At 37.5% G+C, this 25,910-nt stretch overlaps 2 protein-coding genes and 1 long non-coding RNA gene across 5 annotated transcripts; 1 reads left to right on the top strand and 2 right to left on the bottom strand.

Moving 5' to 3' along the window:
• Positions 1 to 497: 497 nt before the first annotated feature.
• On the bottom strand, positions 498 to 7,473 carry tpi1a (triosephosphate isomerase 1a). Its single transcript, XM_067425704.1, has 7 exons — positions 7,264 to 7,473; positions 5,234 to 5,357; positions 5,053 to 5,137; positions 4,776 to 4,908; positions 4,450 to 4,535; positions 1,685 to 1,772; positions 498 to 1,040 (listed from the first exon to the last, which is right to left on the bottom strand). The coding sequence occupies exons 1-7, from the start codon at positions 7,373 to 7,375 to the stop codon at positions 922 to 924; spliced, it is 747 nt and encodes a 248-aa protein (XP_067281805.1). The 5' UTR covers positions 7,376 to 7,473; the 3' UTR covers positions 498 to 921.
• On the top strand, positions 7,432 to 11,954 carry LOC137047817 (uncharacterized). The gene is made up of 3 exons (XR_010899255.1): positions 7,432 to 7,569; positions 8,119 to 8,248; positions 11,821 to 11,954. It is a non-coding gene; the product is annotated as an uncharacterized lncRNA (long non-coding RNA).
• gnb3b (guanine nucleotide binding protein (G protein), beta polypeptide 3b) lies at positions 11,151 to 22,344 on the bottom strand. 3 transcript variants are annotated; one of them, XM_067425702.1, is made up of 10 exons: positions 22,216 to 22,344; positions 21,235 to 21,260; positions 19,046 to 19,136; positions 18,813 to 18,958; positions 18,192 to 18,255; positions 16,105 to 16,261; positions 15,954 to 16,020; positions 13,590 to 13,791; positions 13,184 to 13,400; positions 11,151 to 11,935 (listed from the first exon to the last, which is right to left on the bottom strand). In XM_067425702.1, exons 3-10 carry the CDS (start codon positions 19,100 to 19,102, stop codon positions 11,829 to 11,831), a joined length of 1,017 nt encoding a protein of 338 aa, XP_067281803.1. In that variant the 5' UTR covers positions 19,103 to 19,136; positions 21,235 to 21,260; positions 22,216 to 22,344; the 3' UTR covers positions 11,151 to 11,828. The 3 variants fall into 3 exon arrangements, with proteins under 3 accessions (XP_067281803.1, XP_067281804.1, XP_067281802.1); XM_067425703.1 differs by lacking the exon at positions 21,235 to 21,260; XM_067425701.1 differs by lacking the exons at positions 21,235 to 21,260; positions 22,216 to 22,344 and adding an exon at positions 21,076 to 21,219.
• Positions 22,345 to 25,910: the final 3,566 nt, after the last annotated feature.

Here is a 25,910-nt window from a genome sequence, read left to right as displayed (position 1 = left end):
TAGTGTATATTAAATATAGTAAAAAATACTTGTATTTTAAATGAATGCTGTTCTTTTTTGGGAAAATTTTATTCATCAAAGAATCCTGAAAAAATATCATAGGTTATAAAAAATATTAAGCAGCACAACTGTTTCCAACATTGATAAATCATCATAGAAGGATTTTTGAAGGATCATATGACACTGAAGACTGGAGTAATGATGCTGAAAATACAGCTTTATATCACAGAAATAAATTATATTTTAAAGTATATTAAAATAGAAAACCATTATTTTACAATATTACTGTTAGTTTTTTTTTAAACAAATAAATGCAGGCTTGATGAGCATACGTGACAACAATGAAAATAGTAACTTTTCAAACTTTTGACTGGTACTATATATATGTGTGTGTGTGTGTGTGTGTGTGTGTGTGTGTGTGTGTGTGTGTGTGTGTGTGTCAGTGATAAAAGCAGAAAAACAATCTTAAGACCAAGTGAAGACATGAGAAGACGAGATAAGTACCTTTTTTTATTTTCTACCGAGGTAGTCATTTCTACAGAGGATAAAGTGCTGTTAAAGTCACTACAAACTTCACCGCTGGTCTTGGAAGTTAATCAGTGTGGAGTATACAGTGTGTTAGACTTCAAGTAGTGTGCTCTGCAAGTGCATAGACAACACAGTTATTTACTCAAGCGTAGCAGCAAATGAGGAACTAACATGCCCAAGCTCTCTTGTGCCTTTATATTACCACATTTTTAGTTTGTAAGTTAAGTTAATATTAATATTCTAGCCCAATAACCCAACTCAACCATTTAACAAGCAGGCGAGTAAAAGCAATACAACCACAAGTAAACTTTCAGACCTGCTGGAATGACAAGAAGCTGGTATATACTGATTAGGCAGTGCAGCAGTTTGGGCCGTCAAAATGGCTGAGCATCTCTAGGAGCGGGCATTTATGATGTCAACAAACTCTGGCTTAAGGGAAGCACCTCCAACCAGGAAGCCATCAATGTCAGCCTGGGACGCAAGCTCTTTGCAGTTTCCCCCAGTAACAGAGCCTGTGAAACGAGAGAAGAACATAAAAAAACAATTATTAAATAATAAATAATATATTTAAATAATATATTTTAATTACAATACAGATGATAGTTAAAACTGCTCAAACATGCATTTTAGTCTGGGATTCGAGCCTTTTCTGAGAAACTCTGGGGATGATGTAAAATGAGAGCAATTTCGGTCACTGTAGTGCTAGCAATGAGACAGTCATGGGTTTGATTCCCAGGGAATGCATGAACTGATATAAGGATTACATTGAATGCAAAGTGGAAACGCTTTGATACTTTGGTATCAAATGAAAATTTTTAAAGAGAAATGTTGGAGTATAAAAGAAAAGAGGCTTGAGTTTGTGGCCCAACCCTATTCGTTTAAACCGTGACAGGTGTCAAAGCTTCACTACTCCCTAAGTCACCTCAAAATCAAAGTGTCATTCACTGCCATTATAAAGCTTAGAAAGGCAAGGATTTTTTTTATATATAACTCCGATTGTATTCGTATGAAATAAGATACACCATAGGATGTCATATACACCAAGGATGGCTTGAGGGTGAGTAAATCATGGAATCATTTTCATTTTTGGGTGAACTATCCCTTTAAGGCCACTCAGAACTGAACAGACGGGATGTTCTGAACACTGCAGACTCACCTCCGTAGATGATGCGCAGAGAGTCGGCTACGGCATCCGACACATTCGCTCTCAGCCATCCTCTCAGCTTCTCATGCACCTCCTGAGCCTGCAGCACATACAAAACCTTAAAGACTTCTTGTACTCCGATTCAAATACATGATCATGAACTGAAATACTGAAATCCCCCCATTATGCTTTTTTGAATACTGGCTACGTCTGAAATCTTGTTGCCTTGCTGCCCAATGACTTTGCAGAGTTTAGACATGAAGGCACGTCACAAAACTGATTTCTGAGAAACTTCTGAGGTAGCATTACAGTTAAATGGTTTACAGCAAAATAAAGCAAGCTTTGGTGAAAACTAAGTGAATATGAACTATAATAGTAATTTCATGCTAAAAAATGACAGCAAAATTGATAAACTGACTTGTCAAAAACTTACATTTACACACAAACTGACCACCAACCGCAACTTTCAGATGCCATCTTTCTTTTTTAGCTCAACTGTCACCGAATGGAAAGCATAGGATTGTGGGATATCAAAGATAGTGAAGGATTACATCTAAGCTGCCTTCAAAAATCAGATGAAGGTATATCAGGAGACGAGAAGAGAAGCTAACTTTGGATTCGGTGTGCCTTGATGACTTACGACCTTGGAATGCGTTCTGCGAAGGCAGCATTTTTAATATTTTAGATGTAATATTTAAAATGGAATGATACACTCACAAGCTTCCATTTTTACCATATGTGATTTGCTCTATTAATAAAGGCCTAAATTCAAACTGTTAATCATCTTTTCCCAAGACTTGACTTAAATTGCTTGATTCATATGGACTTATTTCATGATGGCTTTATGATCTTGGATCTTCTTAAGTTTTCTTTGCCTAGACTTTCAATGGAGGGACAGAAACCTCAGAATGCATTAAAAATATATTAAATTGTGTTTTAAAGAGGTTTCAAACAACATGAAGGTTCACTTTTTCCACATTTTGCTGTTACAGCCAAGCAGCAACCTCCCGCGATCTCTCTTGAAGCCAATACGGAAGTAATGTAAACTGTAATTCCTCAACTGGCCACTAAGGACAGGCTCCAGAAGGGAGCAGAATCTCATTGAGCTCCATGTTAAAATTCTTAACTTTACAGTAAAAAAAAAACACAATTTGTACCAGGCTGAAAAAAGTTTTGGCCTATACGCTAATTTTAACCTTCATGACAACTGTGAGGGGGGTGAATTTTTTTATAACTAATTCGTTTACTTTTTTTTTTTTACAGTTTGTGTGTAAATTACGTTATATAAAGCCTTAAAGTTCTGCATAATTAAGGGTGTGGTTACTTTGAGTGACAGGCGGATAGCCATTTATCTGCAGTCTATAGTCATTGCGTCACCTCAGCTCCACCCACATCTCGCCTTTTTGCCCATTTTCTGTTATCTGGGAGAGACTTGCAATGACTCACTGGCAAGATGGCGACGCCCAGCTCGCCCCTACTTTACGCTTCAGAACGGCTTATCGGAATCTTATGGGTGATGTCACGGACACTACATCCATATTTTTTTACAGTCTATGGTTACAGCCTTATTTCAAAATTAATTAAATTATAATTTTTTTTCCCTCAGTTCTACAAACAATACCCCATAATGCCAACGTGAAAGAAGTTTGTTTGAAATATTTGCACATTTATTTAAATAAAAAAATACATAGTTATTCACAGCCTTTGCTTAATTCTTTGCTGAAGCACCTTTGGTATCAATTAAAGCCTTTTTTGAGTATGATGCAACAAGCTTGGCACACTTACTTTTGGCCAGTTTCTGCCATACTTTTTTGCAGGACATCTCAAGCATCATCAGGTTGGATGGGTATGTCTGTGCACAGCCATCCAGAGATATTCAATCAGGTTCAAGTCTGGCCTCAAGCTGGGCCACTCAAGGACATTCAGAGATGTTTGTTATCTTGGCTGTGTGCTTAGGGTCGTTGTCCTTTCGGAAGAGGAACTTTGGCTTGAGTCTGAGGTCCAGAGCAATCTGGATCAGGTTCTTATCAAGGATGTCACTGTACATTGCTGGATTTATCTTTCCCTCGATCCTGACTAGTCTTCCAGTTCCTTCCTGCCGCTGAAAAACATCCCCACAGCATGATGCTGCCCCCACTATGCTTAACTGTAGTGATGGTATTGGAAAAGTCCTGGTGGTTTCAAACTTCTTCCATTTACAGATGACGGAGGCCACCGTGCTCAGAGGTCTACAGACAATTCCTTGGATTTCATGGCTCAGTTTGTGCTCTGGCGTGCACTGTTAACTGTAGGACCTTATTTAGGCAGGTGTGTGCCTTTCCAAATCAACCGAATTGACCACAGGTGGACTCCAATCAAGTTCTCGAAACATCTCAAGGATAATCAGTGGAAACAGGATGCACTTGAGCTCAATTTTGAGTGTCATGGTAAAGGCTGTGAATACTTGTGTACATGTGATTTTGTTTGTTTTGTTGTTTTTTATTTTTAATAAATTTGCAAAGATTTCTAACAAACATCTTTCACATTGTCATTTTGGGGTATTGTTTGTAGAATTGAGGAAAAACATATGAATTTAATTTTTTTTTTGAATGAGGCTGTAACGTAACATAAAATGTGGAAAAAGTGAAGAGCTGTGAATACCTTCTGGATGCACTGTATTATTAGTCTTGCTTTAGTGCATATGCATTTCATAAATACAAAATGGAGGCTATAAAACATGGAGTTGAAATATGATATGATGATATTATTATTGATGGATTATGTGAATACAGATTTACCTGATCAGGAGTGGCAGTTTTTCCAGTGCCAATCGCCCACACTGGTTCATACGCTAAAACCACACGAGCCCAGTCCTTCACATTGTCTATAAAATATAAATATTAAACATGGCATTTAATGTTTTATAGGTAATATGTATATAATCATGAACAAGGTCCTAGAACATAAATGAACTGTTTGAAAGAGCAATGTTAGGACAACAAACCTAATATCTGATAATTTCATATTAACCATCAAAATAAATATTCCTAATAAGACAGCTCAGTATATTTGTTGACAATCCATGCCATCAATGCTAAAATGACATGCATTTGTTTAAAATGACCTGCAATAACTTTGGTCTGTTCGAACACCACGTCCTCAGTGGTTCCAGCTTCTCTCTCTTCTAGTTTCTCCCCAATGCAGGCGATCACACCCAAATCATTCTCTAGGCAATGGGCCACTTTCTGGCCAATCAGCTGCAAGGGAAAATAATAGCCACTCCAGAGTGAAACAGGGCTGAATATGCATCACAATGATGCATGGATTGCATCATACAGAAATGCAAAGACATAAAATGGTTTTGACTTCTAGATCATTTTAAATTAATATTCCTTCTCAACCTCATCACTCTCGCCAAACACATGACGCCTCTCAGAATGGCCCAGAATCACCCAGTCGATGCCGCAGTCTTTAATCATCGCTGGGCTAGAGCCGAGAGAAAAACAAATATGGTTTTACAGTATGGACGGTGATAAATTGTTGTTCATAAATGCTATAAAAGATACCAATAAGCATGTATACCTGATCTCCCCGGTGAAGGCTCCCTTGGGTACCTTATAGCAGTTCTGGGCGGCCACACCAATCCTCTGGTCCAGCTTAGACCTCACATAATCGAGATAAATAGACGGTGCTCCACACACCACCTCTAAACAATGAAGACAAAGCCACGGTTATGGTGAAATGATCATGAAAGCTAGCATGACTACTTCTAAATGGATATTTCACACAAAAAAAATGAAACGTGTCATCATTTACAAACGTTTTTGTGTGAAATATTGTTTTATAATTATTTTTATTTACAACCTCTGACTTTATTAATAATTTCCACCAGATTACTTATATTCCTCCCTGGTTATTTATATAATAAATGCATTTTTATGCACTTGGGAAACATATGGGGTGGGACAAAAACTTGTTTTAAATTTTTTACATTTAAGATATCGTTCACCCAAAAATTTTAATTCTGTCATTTACTCACCCTCAAGTTGTTCCAAACCTGTATGCGTTTTTTATTTTTATTTTTATTTGGGGGGGGGGGGGGGGGGGGGTTTGGACACAAAATATATTTTTAAGAATATGGGTTGCCAAACATTTGCGAGGCACCATTGACTTGAATCAGCATATTGATTCATGATTCGGATCGCCAATGTCACATGATTTCAGCAGTTTGACCATAGACAGTAAAAGAAATTGACACAGCGATCCCATAGACTTCAACGCTGAATTGTGAAGTCAATTAGAGGCACTCACTTCCTGATGGCTGAGCGTACTGCGCAGGCTCAGACTGAGCTTGACGACATAGATGTGAAGAGAGCAACCTATCTGACAGTTGTAAGTCTTCTAGTAGTTGTAAAAAAAATGAAATCTGAATTACGTTGTTTAAATGTTTTGTCCCTTTTGGCTCACTATCGGCTTCTCCTCACTCGTCTCGCTTGACTTTATCGGACTTTATGTTTCCACGTCCCCCCGACTGTCTGACAGACAGTAAAAGATTGCCTGCGAGTGTCTCCTCCTGTCTATACAGTCATTTCTCTACTGTGCGACAGTCGCGTTGGTTATGACGCAATCGTTAGACTGTTAACAAAAACAGCTTCAACGGGGCGATAGTGTAAGATATAAGGAAATGGAGTCCTTTTATACATTGTTGTGTTTCTTTAGAAATAAACAATGGACAAATGGAGTCTTTAAACGCCTCAGATGTAAAGTTATTCACTGTCAAAGTGACGCAAAAATGAATGGGAGTCAATGGGATGCTAACAGCAGGTGATGGCTTGGTTAGCAATGGGTGGTATGCTTTCCGAGTGCTAGATTACCTCCTTGAGTTTGACACGCGATCCGAATCATGAATCAATAGGCTGATTCATGACCGTTTGAATCTTTGAGGTTTTAAAAACAAACGCGGAAGAGAAGACAATGCTAAATAAAGTCATAGTTTTTGTTATTTATGGACCAAAATGTATTTTCGATGCTTCAAGAGATTCGAAATTAACCAACTGATGTTACATATGGATGGACAGTATAGTGGCCACACACTTGGACACGGTCTCAGACTAAATATAAAATATCTTAAACTGTGTTCCGAATATGAACGGAGGTGTGGAACAACATTAGGGTGAGTCATTAATGACAATGACAAATTTCATTTTTGGGTGAACTAACCCTTTAATGGTGAGGTGAGGAAATGACGACAGATTTTTAATTACTATCCCTTTTGGTGTTCTCTGCATCAGGCCTATGCAAAATTGTCTACGTTTCTTTAAAAAAAAACACACATAACTCTGATTACATTCAATCATATAAGAATCAACTCAATATCAATATTAACTAGTTAATGCACAAATTAATAAGTTATTTCTATTTAAAAACACGTCCACACGAGCCTCCATCTATTTAAAGTATCACGTGACGTCATGTATAACGCCTCTGATGCGTCTAACAATTTCCATTACATCAATATGCATTAGACTAATTGGCTTAAATGAAAAATTAAAATACTGTCTGCTTAATACGCTCTCGGTTACACAACATAACATCAAATGAACGCCATGGACCTGCTTCATCGTTGAGACTGGCCGTATTCAAGGTCATTATGAGCTCGCCCAGAGTCTCTTTATCGCCGTTCATTTTCCAGTTTCCCCCGACGAAGAATTTTCTTGTGGACATTTTTGCGGGACAAACAAAACAAACGGATCAAGCACACCTACTGCAGTATAATCACTCCCGGTCCCGTACTTACACGTTTACGAATCCTACTATGGAAAAGGCGTGGTCGTAAATATTCAAGCACCAGTCCTTTGGCATTGGAAGGTCGCAACAAACGTCACGAGTCACGACAATCTGATTAATATTCAAATAAGGTGGGGCGACATTCAATAATAATTATTATTATTCACAAGCTAAACCTTAGGAATACTGAGCAGCCTCGTTTTTTCGAAACTCGGGCTGCATAGAAGATCTCTGTGGATTTTAAAAGAATATATTTGAGCCCCAAAGAGATCACTTATTTGCATATATTTACATTTATAGATCGGCACTTTCCCCAAATAAAATTACATTGTCTATCCCTGATGGTTTTGGGGATATTCTAAAGAACATCTTGTGCTTCAACTGATTGAAAGAAAGTATCTATATAAACGAGTTCACATGTTTGTAAAATGGCCTTAATTTATTAGTTTGTTTACATTTGTAATGTCACTTTGCTTAACACAACTTTCCCAGATGTGTTCATTCTGTGTAATTATTTTTTAATATTAGTTATTTTTAATTATACTATTTAAAAATGTAAGATGTTTTAATGTAATTCATAATGCTGTTGCCATCCATTCATGTGTGCATTTTCTTAAAATGCTTATTGTTTCGAAACTGCTTTTTATGTCCTACATTATGTCTTCTTTCTCATTTCACAGCCACAGCTTGGTCATATCAGCCTTGCCCCATGGACTTCTTCAAGAACAGGAAATTCAGTCAATTACTAGTCTTGTTGGCTGGAGCTTGCTGACGTTTCTCTGGGAAAAGCTCTATTGAAAGTGGATTAGAGTAAGTCTCTATAGTCCTCCTTCTTAGGTGAAAGAAAAAACAAATGCCTGATCTACTTTCTCAAGGGGACTGAGATGGCAGTAGGTGATAAAATATACTTAAAGGAATTAGGTTTACTTAGGTTGTGACCTCATTATAGAAGTGAAAGCATATAGTTAGTAAATACAAAGTTCTGTCATGAAACTCTAGATGGCATGCTCATAAGTCCCAATCTGCTTTTTCTATAGGGCACAGCTGATTGATTTCCGCTGTTTAACTCAAATTATTGCTTAGTGTTTGCTGTAGCAGTTTGCAGCACACTTTCCCTTCACCTTCCCAAGCTCCACCTGGATTGATCTGATGGGGGTGATGCTTGTGCAGCAGCAGCATATCTTACTTGCTCACAGTATGTTGTGTGTATTGGCAGTGGCAAGTTCTGTGCTTGCTTTCCAGTAGCATGTCATATATATAAAAACAACAACAAACAAACATAGTTTTGTGGCCTAATTGACATTTTATAAATTAGATTGCCTTTCTAATATCTCTTTTTGTCACCAGTGTTGGGGAAAGTTACTTTTAAAAAGGTGTGTTTCCACTACAGGAACTGAACTAGGGATTATGGGGTGGTACTCGGTGTGTTTCAACCACATGATAAAAGGGTCTAAATGAAGTTCTGGGATTAAAATTTCCTCCTCAGAATGTCCCTGCTCGCGAGGTAGTCCTTTTTTTAAAGTTCAGGAACATTATGGGTTGGGACTTGGGAGCTGAACATGTTGATTGGTTGAGTACATGCAGCATTTTGATTGGATGACTCCATGCAGCGTTTTGTTTGAAACAACATTATTAAAGGTCTGTTGTAAGACTTGTTTGCTACTCAAATAAATATGACCGATGGTTCATGCTTTATTAAGCTTATTTGCGGAGGACAGAATCCAGTGGGAACTGGAAAGTCGCGCGCAGTTCTGCGTCACCTGACTAATTTGCCTAAACTTCTTGCAAACGCAAACAGCAACAGGTCTGGGGGAAAAAGTTCCTGGGACAAATAGTGGCAGGTAATTTAAGTGGAAACATAGCTAAAGTAATACATTAATATGCTTAAAATGCATAAAATGCATTAGTAATGCATAAAAAAAGCAGAGGTGGACAGTAACTAAGTACATTTACTTGAGTTCTGTACTTAAGTACACTTTTTGAGTATCCGTACTTTACTGGAGTATTATTTTTTTCTGGAAACTTATGACTTTTACTTCACTACATTTGAAAGACAAATATCGTACTTTTTACTCCACTACATTTCTATCTAAGTCGAAAGTCGTTTCTGTTGCAGCTCTGAAAGTCAGAGGATGATTTTTTCCTTCTTTAAAAGGTTTTTTGTTGTTGTTGTAGACAGTCTATCAGGAATCACTCTTATAGGGTCATGTACATTTCCCCAACTTTTTTTTAAACACTGATCAGTTCATAGCAAAATGGAAGAAGACGGTTCTTAGGCACAAGTGTGTGCACCCATAGCCATACTTTGAAAGTATGTTTCAGTAAAAAACAAAAAATCAAGATTAGTTTAGTTGGCATACACTTGGTGCATGTCTTATAAAATATAAAAAAATATAAACGTCTGGGAGAAAGAGAAGAATAAAGTTAGGAGAATATCAGAAGTGTATCAGTGTATTGGATCCGTGCATTCGGCCTTAAAGTGACAGCAGCTTTATAAAGAGCTTTGTAACTTATATACAAGTATTTAAATGAGTTTTAGTTAGTCGTATGCTAGTATGTCAGATAGAGCAGCACTGACTGGCTTAAACCATGATGACACTGTGCATTTATACAACAATAATAAAATAATGCATTGGCATAAAAAAGGAAATTTACTTTTATACTTAAGTACTTTTTAAAACGAATACTTCTGTACTTTTACTTAAGTAAAAATCTGTTTTTACAACTTTCACTTGTAACGGAGTAATATTTGACCAGTAGTACTTTTACTTTTACTCAAGTAATAGAGTTGTGTACTTTGTCCACCTCTGGAAAAAAGTAACTTATTGCATTACTTAGTTACTTTGTATGGAAAGTAATGCATTACACTACTAAGTAACGTTACTTTTGCATTACTTTTTCTCACCTTGCTTGTTTGTTTTTTAATAACAAAAAAGCTATATTTTTGGCAAATGTAAAGGCCCTTTCACACAAAAAGTGCAAGTGCAAAAGGAAATGCAAATTCACATCTGTACAGTAGAGGGCACAGCTTGAACCAACCTTTCAGCTGTGCAGCTGCTCTAGATTGCAAAGGAATAGGACACAGGAAAAGAGAAATTTCAACACTTGTAAATGCATGGTCATATTTAGGCCCTGTCCCTTCATGTGCACTTTCGGTCTTGTGGACTTACAATGGCTGTTGCCTGCACGTGTCGGTTAAGTCTATAAGACTGCTGGGTGTCCCATTTGTCATTTTAGGTCTCAGAAGTGTACTCGCAACCCCCCCTTTTGCGGCCGTTATGCGCCCTTGATGCGCACTTCAGCCAAGTCCGCACTGGTGTGAGCTATGCAGAGGACTTCTTTCCGGCCGTCAAAGCGCCATTACGTCATGAAAGTGCGGACTCAGAGGAAGACCGTGAGGGTTTAGGGTGCCATTTGGGACAGGGCCATAGTCTTACCCATCATAGGTATTAGGGGACTAGGTAGATGGGAAAACAAAGTAACTTGCATTACTAATTTGAAAAAGTAACTCTTGTTACTCTTTTTTTTGTAAATTTAAAAGTAATGCGTTACTAGTAATGCGTTTCTAATAGTTAAAAGAAAAAAGTCATAAAACAAATCATTTTCTAGCTTAAAGAAAAATCACAAAACACTTATTTTATTGAACATAACAGCTTGAAAGACACAGACAGCACACACCAAAATATTGTTTAATGCAGAATACTATGTTTATTAGAAAGGTATTCACGTAACCACTGCGACATTTAAGGGGAACTGTCTTTTATGTAAAAGTCCTACAAAAAGATGAAAGTAAATACAGAAATGTGATCTTTTTGCATAATGTGTCGTTTAGAGGACTTCGGGAAGCTTGTTAGAAATTAAAATACAACTGTATTCCAGGTTAAATTCACCAACAGCATCAAAGAGCCATATATCAGATCTCAGACAGTGAGAAAAAGTCACTGTGCAGTTTCTTCTGCATTCTATTATCATTTCTAATACATAAAAATAATCATGCAAACTTCCATCTAATGATGAGGGTTTGTAACAGACAAAAATATGTAATACTATATTTTTAATTCATAAATGATTAATCATTTTCCTCATTTTTAAGGTGCCAAAAACACTAATTTCAAGTCAAAGATTGTGAGATTGTCATGTTATAATTACATTAATTCAAACCGTGTTCCTGTATTTGTTGCAACTTACATTTTTACAATTAAATATTCCATTTTATTATTCTAATAAAATCCGTCATCCAGAAACCCCACACATACAGACAGAGCTTGTGTGTTTGTGTGTGTGAGAGAGATTCTCTGTTGCTTAGCATTTCTCATTTCTCATCCTCTCTCTCAACCTCTACTCATCCTCTTTTTGTCATCCTCTTCTTTATCTTGTTTCAGGGTCCAGCTCAGTTCCAAATCTTCAAGAAGCTGTCCCATGAGCCAGTGCAAACGCACATGCCATCTAATGGTACTCCGGTGCAGCTCACCCTGTTGTCATGGCCAGACAACACACCTACAAGAGAGAACGGAAGAAAGGAAGGAAGGAAGCGAGATATGAATTTGATAGGACTTTGTTCTTTATTTAAAGACAGATCCTTTCTTCTGTATTGTGACATAAATCTGAGTGTAACAGATTATTGAAAAAGGGAAAATGTATGGTGGGAATTGGCTTTATGCATTGGTTGGACGACTTTTGATTTTGAGACGTGGCCACTGCACTCAAAAGTGGAGACAGATGAACATGAGCTTTCAGCATTGGGGTTTAAGTGGACTAAACGAATGAAAAAGATCCATTTCACCGGAAGATCCAGTTGTGACATTTTGATTAAACACTACAAAAAAGTAACATATGCATGGATGAATTGTTCACAAGAAAATCTATAACATGAAAATAGTTTTCACATTTCATGCTCACTTAAGTAAATTGTTCAACTTCTTCAAGCGAAATCGAAGAACAAACTGATCTGTCATTTCAAACAAAATCAAGCCAAAATGTTTGGAGTTCGTTTCGGGAGTTAATTTTACTGGAAAAGTTCACTCCGGCTGGTAAACACCTTCAAACTACTATTGGACTATTAACTGCTTAATTAACTCTTTCCCCGCCAAACACATCATTTTCCGTTATTTGTGAGAAAACGCTTCCCTGCCAAAACCAGAATATTCCGTGTTTTCACTGTTAGACGCTAGGGGGCGTTATTACGCATCTTCTGAATGAGTACAGGATCTCCTGATCCAAACACATGCGAGGAAGACGCAGTAAAACACGCCATAGTATGTAAGCAGATGTAAAATAATACGCTCATCAACATTAAACATAATAAGAATCAAAACTGCCTGATGTTAGTGAATGGAATGTGGACCCAGGACTGTAAAGCAATAGGGGTGTTGATGGACTCGATCTGCTCCATCTGTGTTTGATCATCGCTCTGAATCTGATCTGGATACAGTCTTTGACAAAAACTTGATTTTCTCAGCTTTTTGTTCAAAATGTTGCCTTTTTTTATGAAACTTACCCATATTCAACTGATGATAAAAAGAAATGCATGAAGCTAGAATAAAAGTTTTTGGGTTTTTTTGTTTTAAACAAGAGGGTCATCTTAGATATTCATTAAACAAAATAATCTGTGGGCTATTCAATTTAGGTGCAAATGGTCAAAAACCCTGGCGGTGGCTGGCAACTTTTTTTTAAAACCACTGGTGGAGAGTGAATCAGTACTAATGATTCTTTCCATCCATCTGCTTCTCCTTTCTTTAAACTTACCCACTTTCTCGCCCTTTAGCGAGTCCCAGATATTGCAGTTGAAGTCATCGTAGCCAGCAAAGATGAGGCGGCCAGACATGGAGAGAGCCAGTGATGTAACGCCGCTGTTCAGGGCGGCATCCTGGTAGCCAATCACTTCTTGATCAGCGCGGATATCATACATCTTGCATGTGCAGTCATCGGAGCCTGTGATAAATGCATTGCCACTGGGGAAGTACTGAAAAGGTAGACACAGTTTGATGAATCCATTTATGTGATTTTCTCTTACCAATTGGAAAAAAGCAAATCTTTGAAACTAATAGTAGGTTAGAATCATCAACGAAGAAGGAAATTACTGGTTAAAATAACTGTAATCCACTTTTCTATGTTTTCTTGTTAGTGCATTAAACATTTTGTGCAAACTTACTGAAATGGCGTTGATGTCACTCGTGTGACCCTGGAAGGTTTGCTTGCACTGGCCATCCCTGATGTCCCACAGCTTGGCCAGAGAGTCGCAAGCACCGGAAACAAAGGTTTTGTTGTCCGGGGACAGAGCCAGACACATGCAGTCCCCAACATGGTTCAGGAAAACTGTCGTCTGCTTTCCAGTCTCCAAATCCCACAGTGCACTGGAACAAAAAATAGGGTAAAATTAAAATAATAATTGAAACTGAACAAAAGCTTTTTACATTTTTGAAGATGCGAGTGGTTGATTGTTAGGTTGGTTGCCATGACGTTCTGCTCTCTAGATATCATTGAGAGCACGTATTGTAAGTTTATGAGATTAAAAAAAACAAAAAACTTTATACCAGGCTGTAAGTAACTTAGTGTAAAGTAAAAGCACACCTCTTCTGTGTGAGTATATTGAACAAAGAAACAAACACAGAAATTAGATAACTAGATAATACTACCGGTACTGCTTTTGGTACTTTTACCACACTGGAAATAGATAATCAAATCGAGTGTATTTCATGTGGGGCAGATTTTTGTTATTATTTTCATGTAGTATGATCTGTTGTTTTGGCAAATACAGTATGCATATATAACCTTAGCATCATGTGTTTGAGCAGCAGTATAATGCCCTAAAGGGTTAGTTTGTCCAAAAATGAAAATTCTGTCATTTACTCATGTCAATCCAAAAATGATTTCTTGCATGAAACACAACATTTTGAATAATGTTGGCTTCTATTCCTATGCGATTACTGTGCGATGAATGGGGACAGAATTGAGTCAGTGAGTTAAACTCACCATTTTCATGAACTGGATCCACTGAATTGAACATAAATATTTTGTCAGGATCTCTCATGAATGTCCCGAGAAGAACTGAGACGTCAGTCAACTTTTCTGTTTCTCAAATTATTCTTGTATGCATGAATTGTATTGTAGTTTTATTGTGTTTTTTGTTGCCATCAAACATGGGGATATTTAAAGGGGCTGTACATAAGAATTTCCATGTATTAATCACTTTCTTATTACAAATGAGTGAACAGCTTGTAACGCAACGAAAAAACTCGGTCTTCCCCGGCTTTCTATGAAAGCCTGTTGGCTGATGTGAAGGACTCGGGACATTTTTGTCGTGAAAATCATAAGGATGTGAAGTTTACACTACTCCCAAGGGCCTCTCTTCCGTTCTATGAAACATGAAACCAATGCTTATACAATGGTCTGGATAATGCTGAAAGAGCTAATCTGTACTGTAATGTCCATGAATCATGCAACGAAAATGGAATAATTCAAACTAGTCTCACATAGTCAAATCTATATAGTCTACAGTCTCAGATATACTTTACAAACTATCATAACTGTAATTTTAATTACCTCATTTGTCGACATGATGCCGGTGAATATGCAAACATATCCACATCGCTATGATCAGATGCTTTCTTAACTGCTGTTTTCTCAACACAGTCATTTGTTTATTTAGTTATTGAGAGAAAAGCATGCAGCACATATTTACATATACATCACTCTCAGCAACGTGGACTTAGTATATCACTATAAAGGAATTTCCAACTTCTTTATACTTAAAAGAACATCGTCATGAGTATATCAAGGCATTGAATCAGGCTCAGTCTCTTGTACATTATGTGTGCACGAGTGCGAGCACGAGCAAAAAGTTGCTGGCTGCAGTTCACTTAACAGCCACCGGTGACACTAATAACAAGGGTTTCTACCAAGCGGCAACTTCACACGTTCTCTCTTGAAGCCAATACGGAAGTAATGTAAACTGCAATTCCTCAACTGGCCACTAGGGACAGGCTCCAGAAGGGCGCAGAATCTCATTGAGCCACATGTTAAAATTCCCAACTTTACAGCAGGAAAAAAACATGTTTACAGCCTGGTACAAATTGTGGTTATGTTCTATAGGGCCAATTTTGACCTTCATGACAACTGTGAGGGGGTGAATCTTTTTATAACTCATTTGTTTACGTTATATAAAGCCTTAAAGTTCTGCATAAATAAAGGCGGGGTTACTTTGAGTGACAGGTGGATAGCCATTTATATAGTCTATAGTCATCGCGTCACCTCAGCTCCGCCCACATCCCGCCTTTTTGACCATTTTCTGTTATCTCCAAGTGACTCGTGATGACTCGCTCGCAAGACGCCCAGCTCGCCCCTACTTTACGCTTCAGAATGGCTTATCGGAAACCTATGGGTGACGTCACAAACACTACTTCCATATTTTTTTACAGTTTATGTTTTCTACATATAGCTCCTTTTAAAAAATAAGTCACTCAATACTGATACAAAAATGTAACTGAACTATCAGTTAAAAGCTACATGCACAAACCATGTGGTATCACCGGAGGCAGTAAGAATCTCCGTGTCACTGAGGAAGCGTGCACAGGACAAGTAACCTATAAAAAATAGAAAGACACAATTACATAACAGACACAGGTATGCAAGAAAGAAAAGATTCTCGACTAACTTGTATACTTTACCTGTGTGAGCATCCAATTCTTTCACAGTCTTGATTACGGGTGTCTTCAAGTTGTAGACAGTACACATGTTGTCGAGACCACCGCTGGCCACAAGGTTTCCGGAAGGAGCATACGCACAGGTCATCACCCATGAGGATTTGAGGGGAACAGCATTTATCTAAAGGAAGAGGGAAATATTAAATCGTCCCTTGAACGTATTCTGATTTGCACATGAAACTGAAAATAATCACTGTTCTCAAATATCATTCTGGATCACAAAACCAGTCATAAGTCGCACGGGTATATTTGTGGCAATAGCCAACAATACATTGGATAGGTCAAAATTATCTATTTTTTATGCCAAAAATAGATCATGTTCCATGAAGATATTTTGTAAATGTCCTACCGTAAATGTAAAGGCGATTTTCTTAATACTTTAGACATTTTGCACCCTCAGGTTCCAGATTTTCAAATAGTTGTATCTCGACCAAATAAGGTTAGGATTATTTGGTTGAGATACAACTATTTGAAAATCTGTTCCATTGAATTACATCAATGGAAAGCTTATTTATTCAGCTTTCAGATTATGTATAAATCTTAATTTAAAATTTTGTGTTCAAGGGGTCGCATATGTTTGCTAGGTTTTGTTATTTAAAGGGATACTTCATCGCTTTTTCATATTAAACTGTTATTCCCTAACTAAAACGAGTTGATGCATACCTCTCTCGTCTGAGTGCGTGCACTTAATCTCTCTGATGCGCGGTGACGATCTGATAGCATTTAGCTTAGCACACTAAACCAAGTACATTCAACTATTCGTGTAACTGTATTTAAATCGGGAAAACGTGGAGGTGTTTGGTCGCTTCTAACTTGATCTCTGTTTGGTACCATAGTGAATGAACTGGGCTTAGTGGGCTAAGCGAAATGCTATCAGATCATCACCGCGCGTCAGAGAGATTAAGTGCACACACTGAGACTAGAAAGGTATGCAGTATCCCTTTAAACAGATTCTGTCCTGCCAGAAACAGTTAAAAACGAATCATAATTCCTAAAGTGCCACATCATTCACTAACCGTGTGAAAGACCGTGTGTGACCCGATTCAGTAATTTTTGTGCAAACTTTAGGACAACCAAAACATCGCAAACTTCACCTTTAAATTAAATATCTTCATTCAACTATGTTTTTATCTTGACGTGTAAAGTTGACTAGGGTACATTTACTAGACAACAATGTGCTAAAAATGTTTTTGCGTATTTAAGAAGTTTTGCACACAGACGACAATGTTGTCAAATGATCCCCGTTTACATGGATCCACGAAAACTACTAAAAGCGCTGTATTATTCATGCAAGGCCAGTAGTTGGCGCTGTCACTTTGTAAAGAAACACTACGCACCTATAGACGGAACATGCATGCACATGACGTCCCGTTTTCACAAATTTTACAGAGACAATAATGGTATAATTTCCCCAAATGTGCACTTTGAAACCCATTTTCAAAAGGTTTTATTTTCAGGCCCCAAAAACACATTTTTTGTGTAAATGAATTATTGTGGCCAAAACACAATAAAAGTTTGAAACGGTTGAAAACTCTGATGGTTACAATACCTGTGTATTATTGGAAGTTAGAGAGATATTTAAAAATGAAAAATGTACTGGCCCATTCAAGAAACTTAAAATACACATAATCATTAAGCTTAGAACAAAATACTAGGCGACCCCTTATGAAACAAAAATATATTGCAGTATATTGGAAAATATCATTTAATACATTAGGCAATATATTCACATATATGGGATTTAATATTTATATTCTCCAATATATTGCAATATATGAAAGCGGCAATCATTTGTATATTTTGCAATATATTACAGGAATATATAATATATTGTATAATACCATAAATATATTATTCCATGTATTTACAATATATTATAATATATTTCAAGTAATATATTGGTAAATATATTTTCCTTTCGTAAGGGACATTATGATGTATAGCCCATACGATATTTATAGCTAGCCAGCTGGTATATACTATAGTTTAAATATATTTATATATGATTCCCCATCTTCTCTTGAAAGTGTATTTGAGTCATTCAGACACACCTTGTTTCCAGAGTGAGAATCCCAGATAAGTAGCTTGCCATCCTGTGATGCACTGACCATTAGCCTAAAGACACCAATGAAAGAAAGTGCAAAGAAAGGGTGGTAAGACAACGGGATGAAAGGATATTGTTCATATATCCATTTGATACTCCATCGCTCATTATATATATATATATATATATATATATATATATATATATATATATATATATATATATATATATATATATATATATTTACATTTCAAATCTCACAAACATACTGATTTAATGATAAAATATGATTTTGCCGTCAGTGCTGTTTAACCCTAGACATGGTCAAGTACCTTCTTGAATACACTGAGGCTTAAGTCTGCTTCAGGCCACTGACCCTGATAATTGATCTAACTAAGAATTAGCTAATTCAAGGTGACCACAAGACGTGGTTGAATTCCATGTGAGAGCTATTAACCTGGTTGAGCAGATCATGTGACAAGCAAGGGCAACAGATACACCTAATATATTTCACTTTAATATACTTTTGGGGGCCAAATTGTTAAAAATTAACAAATACTTCTACGGTGCAGTATGACCAGCATAGCTCATTTTATACTTTGATTTGACACCGTAATAACGTTCCCACCTGTTGTCTGTACTCCAATGCATAGCGTAGATTTTGGCCAGGTGGCCTTTGAGGGTCCTCCTGGTCTTGAGTTGGACCCGAGGGGCCGGAGCCACCCCAGAAGCGGCCGAGGCCATGTCTGTGTCATTGGCCGCTTTGCGTGCCGCCTAGAATGGGGATAAATATTTAATATTAGTATTTCATTATCAATTGTGTGAATAGTCATTGCATTAGCAATCATATTATAGTCTCACCTCGATCTGTGTCTTCAGGCCTTCAGCCTCCTTTTTCATCTGGTCCATTTCACCCATAGCTGCTGTTGATCGGGGTGCTTACCAACACGAGCTAGAAGCAATCGGAAAATAAAAATGAGTAATAAAAAACGGTCTATAAATAAATAAACTGAACTATCACTGAACTGTCCTTATGTGTGACTATCACCATCAGACACGTGGAAGCCATTTTAATAGTATTGAAGATGTATGATTTGACCTAGTATTGATGAATATTGAAACCTGACTTTGATTTGATACAAAACCTTTCAGCCAGACGAAAAACATCTCACCGGAGGCCAATTAAGCCTGAACTTTTCATGTAATATCTCAAAAGGCAAGTCAAATCTGTGTTCAGTGTTACTGTGTACTAAGCAAGTAGCAAGAACCACTTGCTTAGTACACAGTAACACTGAACACAGATTTGTAAAAGCTGTGGAACAACCTGTCTGTTATAGGCACGTAGATGATCCAAATCCAATTGAATGTGCCGTGATGTTAGCTAAATGCTAAGAATAACATAAATAACAGTGCTGTTTGGGTATTTCATTCATTTACTCAGTTTTACTGTCATAGACACTATAAATTCTATTCAAAAAATAGCGCCAAAGCGAAAACTTCAAGCAAACTCCCAAATCTATCCTTCAAAACTGAAACAGTCTTTTGTTTTTATTATAAAATATATATGCAATTTATGAAGCAAAGCAAATAAAAAATAAAAAAGCAAGAATCAAATCTAATATTACCCCAAACATATCTTGAGGCTTTTCATTGACTTGGTGATTCTACATCTGATCAATGAGAATGTCTCAAACGTCAAAGTCTAATCAATCTGAGTTCTGTAATGCTGCAAAAGATATTTCAAATGTTTTAAGCAGATGTACATCAACTAAGTTGCAACTTACTATAAAATCATTTAGTTGCTAGTCTACCGCCATATGAAGTTACCTCTCGGTGGGAGGCCAGAAGAGGTGATGAGGAATTATCAGCTTGTTGTGCTACGGAGGTACTAATGAACTCAAATGACGGGTTAAGAAGTAGAGCCTACTGCTCTGTAGAAACTGTGATCTGCAGAACTGAGCCGTGCATTGTGCTGCCAGTGATCAAATTATGATGTGTTATAATAGTTACAAGATTACAATGTGATGTCTATTCAGCTCTTGCTGAGAGCTGTTGTTTTATTGATGTCGAGGAAGGCTAGAAGAAAGGTTTAAGCCTTCGCAGGAGCTGTTGGGGGTGGTTTATCAAATCTCCTGTCATCCGATTACCGACTGCTCTTTACTATGGGATCAGGTGGGACCTGAGGTAGGGAGATCAAAGACAAAACTCAGGGAAAAGGGAAAAGGGAAAAAAAAAACTTATGTCTTGGGAACATGTTTGTGATAGGTAAGAAGGTTCATCAAGAGAAAATGAGACCTGACGAATTTCAAGATTTCCAAGGTGAATTTGATCACTCCTTCAAGAGTAGATTTAGCATTAGGTTAATCCTACAAAGAAACAAATGTGCAAGGTTTGCCAGTTGCGATGACATTATGATCCGTTTAGAAATGGAAAACCACAGGAATGTACCGGCTAACAAACTTTGCTACAACATTAAATTCCTCCTGAAAGTGCTGGATGGTTGAAATACCAACATTAACATTCCAATGAGATTTGAAGTATTATAAAAGTTGCAGATTAACCTTTCGTAATAGCATGTTCTGGGAACTTCTTCCAGGAAATCAGAAACAAAAAGTGCACAACGATACACCTCTTTAGTCTTTAAGATAAAAGTCTTTCGTTTCTTAATCTAGTATGTGTGCAAAATGCATGAACGTGCACAGAAAAAGCAAAGCATTTACTCATGCATTTCCGTGCATTCTGCATGTATGCCAAATAAAAAACTGCATGTTAGTCATAAGACTTTATCCTAAAACAAAGGGTTTGTATTTGTTTGCTATTCGCTGTGCATTGCATCACTGCACAATTTTCTTACACACACTAATTAATGACTAAACTAAACACAAACTCACCTGTCTACCCAAAAAAACTTCTTCCCCTTCTCCTCAATAACTCCAAAGCCTCTCTCTCTGTATCAGTCTCTATTTTGCTTAGTCCACACGACAGCCCTTCAATCGTCTTTCTTTCTCTGTGCCTCCCACAGGTTCCCCAACAGACTGGATGCAACTTACCTGTGGAAAAACTCTCTCTTCTTCTTCTGTGAGAGAGGGACAGATGAGGATTGGAGGGGATGAAGGAGATCAGGGATGAAAGGATAAGCCCAAAGATGGGCAGAGAAAGGGTAAGGGAGAGAGAAAGAGAGAAGAAGAGGGGAGGGCAAGGAACAGGTAAACTGATTGGAATGGAAAATCAGGTTATGGAGTCGATAGACAAGGCAAGAGTGAGAGCAGATAGCAGAGGACAGAAGACGTGAAGGCTAGCGTGTGGCACGAACACAAATACGGTTGATTCCTGAAGTTCTCAGCATTGGTTCTACCATCTACCTAACAGTCATTTTTGAGTAATATTGGCTTTATCATCGTATTTAAAGCATTTCGTACTTGTTTTACCACATTTCAGCAAGTTTAACAATTGATGTGTCAGTTCTAAAAGGGTCAATGGTGTGGTTTGATGAACACTTAATGGGAGGGGGCCTGTTCTTTGGCTTCGGGGTTGAGGGGTTTGAATTGGTTTGTCAGAGCTAATGAGTTGAGCTCGCCTAATCAGGTTTTAAGTGGATATCCGGGGAATCTGCAATCCCGTTAAGGAATTAGAGCAGGTGAATCCGTGGAGCAGACGTCACAGGTGACACAAAGAGCAACGCAAGAAGGAAAGTGAGGAAACTGATGAAAGTTTTGATGATAAGGTGGTGCTGTTCTCATGTTGATTTGATCTTAACTCTGATCCGACTCTGGGAGAGTCAAATGCAATGGAAAAGAATAATGACTGAGCGTTGTTGTATTTGTATCCTAAACTCTGGAATAGTCTTGTTCGAGGCTCAGACACTCTACCAGTTTAAATCTAGATTAAAGACATCTCTTTAGTCAAGCATTATGCACCTCATAACCTTGTACTCCAGTGAAATCAAATGAAATGCACACGATTATCTTTAGCTTGAAATGTAATGAAAAGAAGCTACGCTAATTATTTTCCATTTCCTTTTCTGTCTCTACCTCGGGATGCCCATCCAGCTCCAGTTCTGGGTCCGGCTAACTGCAGAGATTTCAGATGCCAGATACCTGTGAAGCGATGACGCCAACCCCTGCAAGGACATTAGATGACGTTAACTCTGAATCAACATGCACCACTGCCAAATTTTCTATATAGTTTAATCATTATGATCACAACTTAACAAAATGTATTTAATGAGATTAGTCTCTCCCTAAATAACTCCATGATTTGTATTATCTTATAACTGAATTTTTGACAGTTCATATAAATTACCATGGACAGTCGCCTCTGATAACAGATTACCCTGGATTGTAATGTAGAAACATGCATTTTCCTGTAAAGCTGCTTTGGAATTACATGTATTGTGAAAAGCGAATAAATGTGAATTTTGGGATATCATAAAAAAATGCTTGGTGAAAATGCACAATAAGCATAAATGTAAAAAATGCACATAAAAAAACACGCTCAATTAAAGACACTTTTTTAAATCCGATAATGCGCACAAACTAACGGAAATACAAACGTTCCCGTCACTCATTAACACCAGCCGTCACAGTTTATAGCCGACAAGACCATTCCTCTAGGCTAGACCGTCCCATGTACCAACACTCAGTCCTTCCCAGTCCTCACTCAGACCTTCGCGTCCTTCGAAGGATGCAGCCTTTTGCTCTCTTTAATACATTGGGATGGAAACAGTGCTTTATTTGCATGTTTTATGTAGTATTCTAATTTTGCGCATTATGTAATGCTTTGGATGTAAACATAGCTAATGGTCTTTGTGAAATTGCATTCTTAGGCCAGTGCGAATTCAGAAGCATTGATTCACAGTGCATAAATTAAACTACTTGTTGTGACCTTGCTATATTATAAAGAAAAATACAATAAAATAAACATTTGGGATATGGTAAGTGTATTAAAAGAACCCTGAAGCACTAACACAAGTTCAAGAACATTTTCAGTATACTGCACTAAAATTTTCAACAACCAATAAGCCTATAGTGTACTGTAAGTTTTTCATAATAAATCCTATCAGAACCATTCTCTGAAGAGCTAATGGGTCTAATTTACAAGGTAAACATGCCAAGAAGGGCTTATCTACTCAAGCCGTGTTGTATGTAACTGCCAGTCTATGGCACTGAGGGCAACCTTCCCTCAAGTTCATTTGAGGAAGTGTTAAAGCATACCATTATGGCAAAGAAAAAATGGTGTTGTGCATATTATTTTGTATAGTGCAGGACGAGCAGAAAATCATAGTTTCATTGCAAGATTATTGCAATTAAACACCCACACATGCACACACACACATGCACGCACACACACACATTTTAGAAAACTGTGTCTGAAAAGTTTATTTTCCTTATTTTCCAATTAAATGGCCTCATAACTGTAACTGCAGCCTGATTGAGGCCACTTGAGAAAGATTTACCAGCTTTAACTATAGTGACCTTCCTGTGCTTCCTGATCACATGCTTATTTTCTGATAGGTATGAACTCATGATGCTCCTGGAAACTGTGTAAAGAATGGTGGTGAACAACACAAGTACACCCCAGGGAATTGCACTATCGGTTCGTTCTAGTTAGTAATTTAGTACACATTTTTTGCCCAAAGTGATTTATAGTATTGCAGTTCATATGGAGAAACCTGACATTATCATGAAACATTTTCATTAAACTCCCCCAGGATGTAAGCTGCCAACCTTCAAATTACTGGATATTTAACCACTAGGTCACACCACCCACAAAAGGTCTCCTACAACTGTTCCATTGTAGGCTGCATCAATAATACAGATGAGTCAGACAACAGGAAGTAGGTGGAGAATTTTACCATTGGGTTGGATAGAAGAACTATCTAATCTTTAAATGAACAACATCACACTGCAGTACTTGTTTTCAATTAAATGTGCTATGCATTTGCCATCACTGCTTAATTTATCAGAACAATAACCATCACTCTGGGCATTTATGACTTCTCAACATGATTAATAATATTATTATACCTAACCATTTGCAAAATGAAGGTAACTAATACTCTGTAGATAATAAAAAACTTCCTGTACAAGCTGTCAGGATGGATTTAATGGACAGAGAGACCTCTGGTGGAGAGCTGAGGAATTTTCAGGCATCGATGTGACTGCATTTGTCATTCAGTCTTTTTGTTTACTTTGACATTGTATAAGCAAGTTTAATTTGGGTTCTGCATTTTGTGGAGGGGTCTTTGCCACAATTAAAATGTATTTGGTTCAGCCTGTCTTGGCAGGAGTGACTGATTTGTTGGTTAAATGACAATTTATTTCAATAGTCCACTTTAGACATTTTTGTGACTAAGGAACTAACTACATGTCTATTAACTCTCATTAGAGCATTAGTAGACTGGAAGGTTAGGGTTAGTAGAATAAGTTGACATTTATTTGCAAAACACAGACAGTCTAGTACTCTAATGAGAGCTATTTGACATGTAGTTACATAAGTCTAAAGTGGACCATTGAAATAAAGTGCTACTTTAAGAAAATGTTACTTTACTTTTTTCTCTGCTATGGGTGGTTTACCATGTTAGTAGCCTATATTTGGGTGGCTATATATACACTCTATTGCCAAAAGTTCTGGGACACCTGCTTTAACTTGAGATCACATTGTTAAAGGTGGGGTAAATGATATCAACCGTTGTTGTTATTTCAAATCACCAAAACAAACACGCCCCTACCCCCAAAAAGGGTCTCGGCCCTATATTGATAGCTCCGCCCCACACATACATAACCCAGGCAACGACTATGGCAGAATCTGTGTTACTAATCCAGGTCGAATATTCTATGAAAAAGCCACCCCTTCCATCACAAAAAAACAAACCTTTCTCATGAACAAATATACACGAGCCAACAGTCCAGCTAACGACATATTACAATTATGACACGATTAGAGTTATAGCGATCACAAAACAAAAACCGTTCTCATAACCACCTCGACAGAACACGAGCCGAGAGTCCAGCTAATGACATATTACAATTATAACAAGATAAGAGTTATAGCGATCACAAAACACAAACCGTTCTCATAACCACCTCGACAGAACACGAGCCGAGAGTCCAGCTAATGACATATTACAATTATAACAAGATAAGAGTTATAGCGATCACAAAACACAAACAGTTCTCATGAACAACTCAATAAAGTTAGTAGGCTATACAAGCTCGATAGTCCAGCTAACGACATATATTACAATTATGACCGGATGGGTAATATAGATGTAAAGAGGAAAAAAACATATATTAGGAGTATAGTATATCTTACCTGTCGAACACATTTTGTGAGCTGACGCTTGAAACCTTGAAACACTGAGGGGATTTAGATGTTCCATACGATGTGGAAATGAACGGGTCTTTATCATCGTTGAAGTGAGCCACAATACGATCCCAAGTGGACAAACAAGTGAACATAACACACGAGCATATTCAAGCAAAAGCCAGAATATATTAGTTCTTTCTTGGCTAATTTCCGTCCTGTGTGACTCGTGTGTTGGGCCTCTCTTCTCACCATAGACACGCCCCTTACTTGCTGATTGGCTACAAGTTTGTTATTCCTCTCGGCCCGAGTCCTTTTTCTAAAACGGTTTTGAAATAACACTTATCCCACCTTTAATCTGTAGGGTTGAGTATGGAGTTGGCCCAGCCTTTGCAGCTATAGGTTTAGGAGTGTGTTTATG

The sequence above is a fragment of the Pseudorasbora parva genome, chromosome 19 (genome assembly GCF_024679245.1).
Source record: "Pseudorasbora parva isolate DD20220531a chromosome 19, ASM2467924v1, whole genome shotgun sequence".
NCBI classification, from domain to species: domain Eukaryota; kingdom Metazoa; phylum Chordata; class Actinopteri; order Cypriniformes; family Gobionidae; genus Pseudorasbora; species Pseudorasbora parva.
Note: the sequence above shows the minus strand (reverse complement) of the source record. Positions and strands in the feature narration are given on the sequence as shown.

Bases quoted from the DNA above. Each gene is read 5' to 3' on its own strand.
- tpi1a (XM_067425704.1), bottom strand. From the start codon at position 7,375: ATGTCCACAAGAAAATTCTTCGTCGGGGGAAACTGGAAAATGAACGGC. The intron at 5,358-7,263 runs GTCCATGGCGTT...TTCATTGTTTAG, and splicing joins CAGTCTCAACGATGAAGCAG to AGGTGGTGTGTGGAGCACCG. The intron at 4,909-5,052 runs GTTGAGAAGGAA...TTTCCCTTGCAG, and splicing joins TGTTTGGCGAGAGTGATGAG to CTGATTGGCCAGAAAGTGGC.
- gnb3b (XM_067425702.1), bottom strand. From the start codon at position 19,102: ATGGGTGAAATGGACCAGATGAAAAAGGAGGCTGAAGGCCTGAAGACA. The intron at 18,959-19,045 runs GTGAGACTATAA...TCCCCATTCTAG, and splicing joins GCCTGAAGACACAGATCGAG to GCGGCACGCAAAGCGGCCAA. The intron at 13,401-13,589 runs GTAAGTTTGCAC...CTACCTTTTCAG, and splicing joins GTGACATCAACGCCATTTCA to TACTTCCCCAGTGGCAATGC.